Source organism: Etheostoma spectabile, chromosome 12 (genome assembly GCF_008692095.1).
Source record: "Etheostoma spectabile isolate EspeVRDwgs_2016 chromosome 12, UIUC_Espe_1.0, whole genome shotgun sequence".
Taxonomy (NCBI): domain Eukaryota; kingdom Metazoa; phylum Chordata; class Actinopteri; order Perciformes; family Percidae; genus Etheostoma; species Etheostoma spectabile.
The window spans coordinates 28,475,620-28,484,171 of NC_045744.1; the positions used below are offsets into that span (position 1 = coordinate 28,475,620).

General features: G+C 41.9%; 1 protein-coding gene across 8 annotated transcripts in view; it reads right to left on the reverse strand.

Annotated features, from left to right (window-relative positions):
- The window catches only part of cadm3 (cell adhesion molecule 3), a 94,639-nt gene that overhangs the window by 48,542 nt on the left and 37,545 nt on the right, over positions 1–8,552 (reverse strand). For all 8 annotated transcript variants that reach the window (XM_032530762.1, XM_032530761.1, XM_032530760.1 and 5 more), the window contains exon 3: positions 5,706–5,855. In XM_032530762.1, coding sequence (XP_032386653.1) covers positions 5,706–5,855 — 150 coding nt within the window. The remainder of the gene's footprint in view (positions 1–5,705; positions 5,856–8,552) is intronic.

An 8,552-nucleotide genomic window follows, 5' to 3' on the forward strand; every position in this document is an offset into this window, starting at 1 on the left:
ATAATTGGAAAAGGTTCTTTAACTCGCCAAAACATAAAATGCAGCACAAGAGCATGTAAGGTGTGAAACAAATGAGGGAAGAAGTGCAATACAATAGAATAGATTACAATGTTTAAGCATAACACATTTTTGTAGCAAAACTTCTCCTGAAACAAATTTCAAGCTTTTCTCTTTCTACTGCAGAGTAAACAGAATATATTTGTGTTTTGGACTGGTTGTTGGTTAAATTAAGGAATAATAAGACATCATGTTGTGCTCTGAAAAATTGTGTTGGATTGAATGTTATTGAAAAAACGACTACTTAGGAAAATAATCAGGGTTGCCAAAGGCACCTTAGAGCTTTTCCGAATAAAAAATGACAACCTTCCCATTTGGCTCATTTATCTCCTTTCCTGACATATTTACTCAGATTTTTCTATTCGTACCCAAATTATTTTCCTTGTTGTGCCAACTATTCTGGCAAGCTAACTTAGAGCGTGCAGTTCAACCATGATGTTAATTGGAACGTTAGCACATTCAAACATATTCTTGAAACTAACTGACTCACTCTGAAGCTGCTGAGACTTCTGAGAAGAAACTAGTATTAGATCAGAGCGCTAAGCTACAAGCCAAATATGTTAATGTAATGTCTCTGTTTGTTTCCTTTTCACCAATCACCCCAATGTCCATCTCTTTGTCTTTCTGTCTCTCTCTCTCTCTCTCTCTGCAGTAATCTCGGTAATGTAGGAACCCATCTTTTTTCATGCTTTCCTTGCTGTCTAATCTCTTCCATTAGGAGCACTGGATCTTTATTTCTCCCCTCATCCATCCAACCATCCACTCCCGCACACTCCCTCCAGGGTATGTGTGGCTCCTTTAAAGGGTCTTAAAAATAAATTATCCAGGATTAAAGCCTTAAAACGCATTAAAATATCCCATATTGGCTACAGTTATCAGATCATTTGTTTTTGCCATGGAATGACAGGTTTCTTTGCTCTAAAATGTTCACGCTCAGATTAATACCGGACAGGATTAGCTGTAAAATGTGTTTTTTTTATCATTGTATCTCCTTTAATAAACACAACTGGGCTTTGTGTCCCTTAACAATTAATTTCCTGTGTTGGTTTATCTTCATCCAGACAGTTATAGATGCAGAACTCTCATTAGCTCTGCTCCACTGGAACCAGGCAGGTTTTCTCAGTTACTCAGTTTACTGTTTTTTTGTTTTTTTAAACTGAGTCTTTCTAAAAATGTGCCCGCACTGTGTTCTCTCCTCCTCTGCCTCTCAGTCTCTCTGTACTGCATCTCATCTGTGCAAATCAGGGTCAAATTAAACTGATATCAATGGCTTGATATGCATTCCTTGCCTGAATAATGATAGTCAGCTTGAGCTTTCTCCACCACGGAGAATTGGATCGAATCGATGTGACCCTGTGATTATGCCAGCAACGTCAACATTTCATGTAGCACACCTTTTGGCTTTGATTTGTCATCGTTTCTCTAAGTATCTGTGAAGAAGAACTTGTTTATAAATTAAATTCAAGGTCTATTTCCCCTGTCTCTTTCCCTGTATCCCCACTGCATCATTTTACATTCTCACATCTCCTCTCTCTATAATGTAATATCTATGACTCTGTCTTCATACTCTCTGTCCAAGTAGTCAGGATCACCAGAAGTACATTTCCAGGATATTTGTCCCTCACCTTCCGCTCTCTGTTGTCTAACTCCGTTTGTTTTAGGAAACAACAGACTTCAAGCTAGCGAGCTACAAGTTGAAAATGTCAAGTTTTTAAGAAAATTTGGATGGTGCAAACAGGCGGGCCTGCTTGGTTCTTTCGGGGCATGATTGCAAAGATTTACAAAGAATATGTTTACAGCATTTCCTCTCTAACTGGGAAATTTTGGGATTGCCGTGGACAAACAGAGATACACCGGTAAGAGCTAATGAGGTTCAACCATGTATCCTGCTAATTTAAATAGCTCATGTTACTGTATTGTGTGAATAGTTAACTTTATTTAATAGTGGATGAGGCGTTTTCTTTAGCGGAGTGTGAATGTTCCACCAAAACAAGTTCTTCCTGAGACTACTTAGAGCCACTGTTTCTACGACCGGAGCGTAGTGTCACAAGACAATTGTGATTGGTTTAAAGAAATGTCAACAACCCAGAATGTTTTTTTCCTCTACCCCAGAATGCATCTGTGTTGTATCCGGACCTTACTGCACAGCTCTGTGGAAATGGTTCTGGCAATGCAGGACAACATTTAAAGTAATGAGTAAGGAAGAGTATCCGTGCTTCTGTCTATCCTTGCTGTCTCTCTGGCCTCTGAATTTGCCATCTCTGATCAGTAGTAGAGTCTCTGCATGGCAGTGTGGACAACATCACTGTGACCACAGGAGTTGTCACTCATAATTTTCTTATTCTTCTATCTCCCATCAAGCTGTTTGTCCATCCTTCTCTCTCTGCCGCTCCCTCCGCCCATCCATTTCTTTGCACAAAAAACTCTCCAAAGCCCAGTGCATGCTGTGCAGTGTTGGATTGTGGGGGTGAGGAGGCCTAATTTATCTCCTTTTCTTCTTCTCTGCTCTTCAATCAACTCTCTTATTTCTTTCCCTTTTCATTCCTGTTCTAGTTATATTCTCTTACTCTCAACCCTCCATCCCTCGCTGTCTCAGCTCTGAAGCAAACTGTCTGCGCTCTGCTGTTCGGCCAGTGCATAGATCTGCTGCTCCATCTCCATCTATCATTTTCAAAATGAAGCATTGAGGAATGTCACTCTTTTCCCGTCTATCCTGCCTCCCTTATTACATCCCGCCATCCTTTTATTATACTTAATCTGTCTGTCCTTCCTTCATCTTTCCCTTCTTGGCTGGACAATTACAGTGAAGTGCATATGTTTTGCACGATCATGTGTGGCAGATTGGTAATCTTGTCAACCATGTCAACCCAAAGGAGCAAAATGTTTGTTAGTTTTTTGAATTACTGTCTATGGCAGGTAAACAAATTCTATTAAAAAAGCGTTGGGAACTGTTCTATAATAATCCCAATGATATTTCTGTGACTTTGACGTATCTTAAGTCCTGCCAACAGCCAACTTTGTTTTTTTAACCATGACCATGGTCTTTCCCATTGCTTAAACCAGCATTAATCAATCTTTTCTTATGAATATATCAGTAATGTGAAAAGAGTCAAATCCACAGAGAATTATTTCCGAACTCTGCACTTCCCCTCAGTTAGAGAAAACCATTTCAACAAGCAGCTATTTTAAGCCAAACTGTGATAAACCTACTGTACACTACAGTACCTGCTCAGCACCATACGGCAGACAGACATAGTTAGCGACCAGCTGGTGAACATAGAGTGAAGCAATTAGCAGCTGAAGATTCAGATTGTTGCCCTAAGGAGTTGTTGGAGACCAAAATGTAGCTGAAAGGAGGGTGAATATTGGACTTAAATTTGTCAGTTGGAATGGCAAATGGTGTTCCTGGGTGTGCAAAACAGAAATGTTTGCCGACATGTTTACCAAAATTGTCTAAGGTGTTAAAATGTCAGTTTTATGGCTAGAAAGAGAGTTCCTTGTCTTTAAAGTTTGACCGTGCACATTCCCCAATCTTAACTTTAAGTATTTGTTGTGCCAGACAACCAAAAGCTAGTCTATATCAACGGCGATTCATTATCGGGATTGACTATGATAAACGGCTCCTCAGATCTTTGCAGGGTAAAGGGTGGAGGGTGGGGGGGTCTCGACCAACTGCCTCTTTGCTTGTTTGAAAGCCAATATGTCTCTCTCTCTTGGGCGGGCCAAATTCTCTGGGCGGGCAAAGCAGAGAAAGGGGAGGTAACCTTGCCCCTTATGACCTCATAAGGAGCAAGATTCCAGATCAGCCCATCTGAGCTTTCATTTTCTCAAAGACAGAGCAGGATACCCAGGGCTCGGTTTACATCTATCACCATTTCTAGGCACTGGAGGACCATAGTCAGGCACAGGAAGTCATAATAATGTTAAAAAAAACTCATGAAGCAAAATTTCCATGCCATGGGACCTGTGGTAGATCAGAAATTAGTCATATTCTGCCAAAGGACTCTTCCTTCATTTTCTCCATCTGCTTCTCTTCCCCTAACAATGTTTGCCTTCTATTATAACAACTCTCCCTCCCTCCCTCCCTCCCTCATCATCAATTTTCATCTTTCCTACTGTACACAACTTGATCCTTTCTATCTCCTCTCTCTTCCGACAAGATCTTCTCTCCTTTCTCTCTCCATCTGCTGCACTTCGAAGAGAAAACATAGGCAAAGGGTTGAATTCTGAGCTCCCATCATCTTCCTCTTGCCTCTGTCTCTCAACTATCTGCTTTACTACAATACAGCATCTGCTGTGCATCTTGGTCCACTGCAGCAGAGAGTTTCTGCTCCCTCCTCCTCCTCCTATTTTCTCCCATTCTCTTTCCTCCACTTCCTCTTCTCAATTTCCTCCAAAGTATAGGTCAGCCTTTAAGTGTTCTATCATTGCAGTAAAGAGACTCACTTTCTATCTCTTTACGGTGGCTGAAGTTCCATCTGGAGTAGAGACTTGTTGATCTCTCCATTTGTTCTTCCCACCTCCCTCTCTCGTTCTGTCTCGCCTCTCTGTTCTCCAAATTGTCTGTTGTGAAAATGTTGGCTCTTTGCAATGATATCCATCTCGGCTTGTGTCCATCTACAGTATCGCCATTGTTATCTTCATCCCTGTATCACTTCACTTCTGCTGTTATGTGTTGCACAACGGAGTCCCTCTGTCTCTCCCAATGCCCTTGTCTCTAGTTCTCCAACTCATCCCACCCCTCCTTCCTTCCATCTGTACCACTCTCCTCCTTTTACTCCCGAGCACCAAGTCAGTTGTGTGATGTTGGACCATTGGAAAGAGACACTAGAAAAAAGCTTAAGATTTGAGCTTGTCAGGATTTAAGTTTTCTTTAAAATTATTTGATTTTGACTTTTGGGGCGTCATGTCACATTAAAAAAAGGGAACGTTGTTTTATTGCTATCGTAGCCTATTACTGCCCATGTCTTTGTATTCAAACTGGCTGCTGTGCATGCACCTTTTCAGTGACAATGTTTTGAACCACAGGTATCAGCCAACACAGTCAAAAGCAATCATTAGCACCAAAGCACCATATTTATAATGTCAGTCCTGTCCCCAGCACAAGCCGTACTTTTCACGTTATTTTTTACTTTTTAAAATACAGGGTCTGTCGTGTGATGTTGGAACATTGAACCAAAAATTTGGAACCCTCTCGTTTCAAAATATCATTAAACACCGGTCTGGCTTGCCCAGCAGTTACACGCTCAAATTGCACAAAAAGGAATTAATGAGTTGGTTTATCTTTAAAAGTATCTGCTTGAATTGGACACATTGACGCACTTGTGGACATCAGACTCTGAGGTTTGTTTTCTTTCTCCGTTGCATTCAATATAATATGTTGCTTTCTTTCTCAGTTCCCTGATGTCTTTGTTTGGGACTTTTTCTCTGGAACAAAGATTTTGGCTCAGGTTGTACAATGTAGTTATTAGTGTCTTGTTCAGTGAAGATGAAATATAAAATATCTTTGTTTCAACCCTGTCTCCTAAAAATGACATTCACATGGAATGGATGTGCATTAGCAAATGTGTTTTAGTCGTATTTGAATGTAATTTTGACACTGTGATTGTGTCTCTGGTCTCCTCCATCCCTCCCTCCCTCTCTCTCACCTCTCTTCTCTCCAAAGTACAGGGTCTGCTGTGCAGTGTTGGACCATTGCAGTGAGGAGTTATCACTCTCGGGCACCCGGCAGGTCAGTGTCACTGTCCCTCCCACGGACACCGTCTCGTCTGAGGTCACTGGCTGCAAGGGGTCGTCGTCTAGGTAACGGAGGAGAGGGGGGGGAGAAAAACGTCATTAGACAGAGTGATAGAGAGGCAATGGAGACAAGTCAGAGAGTGCACTGCACCTATATGAAAATGCAAACAAAAATAGTAGCGCACACCAACACACAAATCAGATAAACCCACAAAATGCATTATTTGCCTCGCTTTCTCTGTTTCTCTCTATCTCCCCCCGCCCATCTCATTCTCCACTTGTCAGATTATCTATATATCTCTATCTGTCTTTCTGGAAGCAAAGAGTCAATGCACACACACACACACAGAACACACACACACATCACACACACAACACACAGAGACACACACACACAGAGACACACACACAGATATACTGTCAGAGGGACAGAAAAGCAGACAAATGGCTATCTGGCTGTGTGTCTACGAGGCCAATGTAAGAGCGATGAGTCAGTAGCAGCTCTGGCACCAAGAGACTGCAGGACCTGAGGGAGTAGCAAAGATGAAGAGACCACGACAGACAGTAGCTCTCGATAGGTCAAAGCAACAACAAGAGCTCTGGCTCATGCCTCGAATGGATTTGTGACCCTCTTCTGTCAATATCTGTGTCACTTTTTAACAGCATGCGTATGTATCTGCTGGAACAGAACAAGCTCAAACGGGACGGGCATTATGGAAATGAGCAGGTCAGAGGGACAGAGACAGAGAATACAAATGACCTAGCATAATAAAGGGATTCTAAAGGCTAGAGTTGGAACTGAAACGCCACAAAAACACTGAACTGGGTGTGTAACAGTATTCAAATTGGCTCAAATTATGGTATTTAACAGCACTCCCTTGATAACGGGTGATTGGGCAGGCTAATGCTGCTCTTCGCTGATGCTGAATCAGTGATGGTGGCAGACGATTACGTGAATCAGAATAAGAGGTATTAAAATACGCAGCCCCTCGTTATTGTCAGTAATGCCGAGCCTGGCCACTGCAGCGCTTTTTACCGTGTTAAGTTACTCCCGCTTTGAGTGCACTCAGCCATGCTTTGCGCTCCCCTCCCTTCCTGCTGACTTCAAAACGTGCCAGTGCTTGCTCAACCTAATCCCATGCAAAACAAAAATATGGCATTATTGACAACAAGGCCAAGCCAACGGAGGGAACATCTCCTAAGAAAATATGCCCCAAAGCGGTCTCCTCACCCTTGAAAATATGGCGTGTATAAATAGCTTAATTGGAACCAAATTGTCAAGCGGGAGACAGGTTTATATTCGGTGTGGAGCGTTATCACATCCTTGCACCGGCGGTGGAATCTTTTTTTTTCTGCAGGAAGAACATCTGCTTAAGTGCGCTTCAGCGGAACTCCCATCAAGACATGGAAGACGGGGGGGGACACAAGAAGAGAGGATGCAGAAGAGGAGGCGAGCAAACTAACTGCATGTTGTATCAAAAACACACATTTGCCGAACATGAGCTCAGAACTAGTACTTTGGGTATCTTTCTTTGAAATGTTAAAGCTGGATGGCCAGATCTGCATCTCAGAAAAACACAAGTTATTAGAATAGAAAAAAAGAGAAAACCTTAGGTCTGCCTCTGGGCTAAGAGGATTCCGGGTCTTAAAGGTACAGCTGCCGTTTGCCTGTAGGATTCAAAAGGCACTCAGAGGCTTCCTGAGCGCACCGTGTCAGAATAGGTTGCTCCCCCGCTCTCTGTGGTGTTTTACTGCAGCACTGACCTTGTGGTCAGTTTATCTAAGCACCGGGATCGCTGAGGGCTGAATGTGTGGTCAAGTGCAGTGTGGATTAGTGTCTCCTTTAATAGCGTCTTGGGCTAATTCTTGCGGCTGATCGCAAGAGCTCCTCTCCTTGGCATGAACACTTTGGGTAAATTGGCTGTCCCAGTGCATCACTCATCAAGCCAACCGCACTGAGCTGCAACAGGTTAGCCAAACCTGAGTCTTATCCGTGGCCGCTGCAGAAAGATGGCCTTTCTGACCAAACACAGCCTGTTTTTAAGGCTCAGAGAGACATTTGTGCTGGTACAATTCCAGTTGGCTCTTGAGGAGATATCTGTTTTACATAATAGGGCTGGTCACTTATGGAAAAAAACAATCATAATCCCGATTATTTTGGTCAATTTTGAAAACTTTTTTGAAAACGATTATTTAACACTTTTACTCATTGTCTTTTAGAGAGATGTTGCTATTATGAAAGTGAAAAAACATTGCGTAAAACAGTTACACTAATTGGAACAGTGAAATACCTTTAAACTGGGAAATTTCCCTTCATACTTCTCCTGTGTCAACTAGTGTGTCAAATGTTTGAACAATGATCAAAAAGCACTATGCATTTTAAAGCTCCACTAATGCATACCAAGCACTTGATGATGTACAGTATATGTGCATGGCAGCCAGCGTGTTATAGTAGGCCTGTTGTTTAAACATAATCACAGACACATTTGGTTTAATTTAATTGGAGTTCAGGGTCCAGTTAAAATTTGATTACATCATGATAAAGTGATAAATTTTAAAGCACCATAATGAATGGCCATAAGCATTCATTATATGGGCAGAAGAATGGGGGGGTGTTAGCAGCAGTGGGCACTATATTGATATTATATCGATATCGAGATATGACTCTAGATATTGTCTTAGATTTTGGATATGGGAATATCGTAAGATGAAGTATGTGTTGTCTTTTCCTGGTTTTAAAGGCTGCATTACAGTAAAGT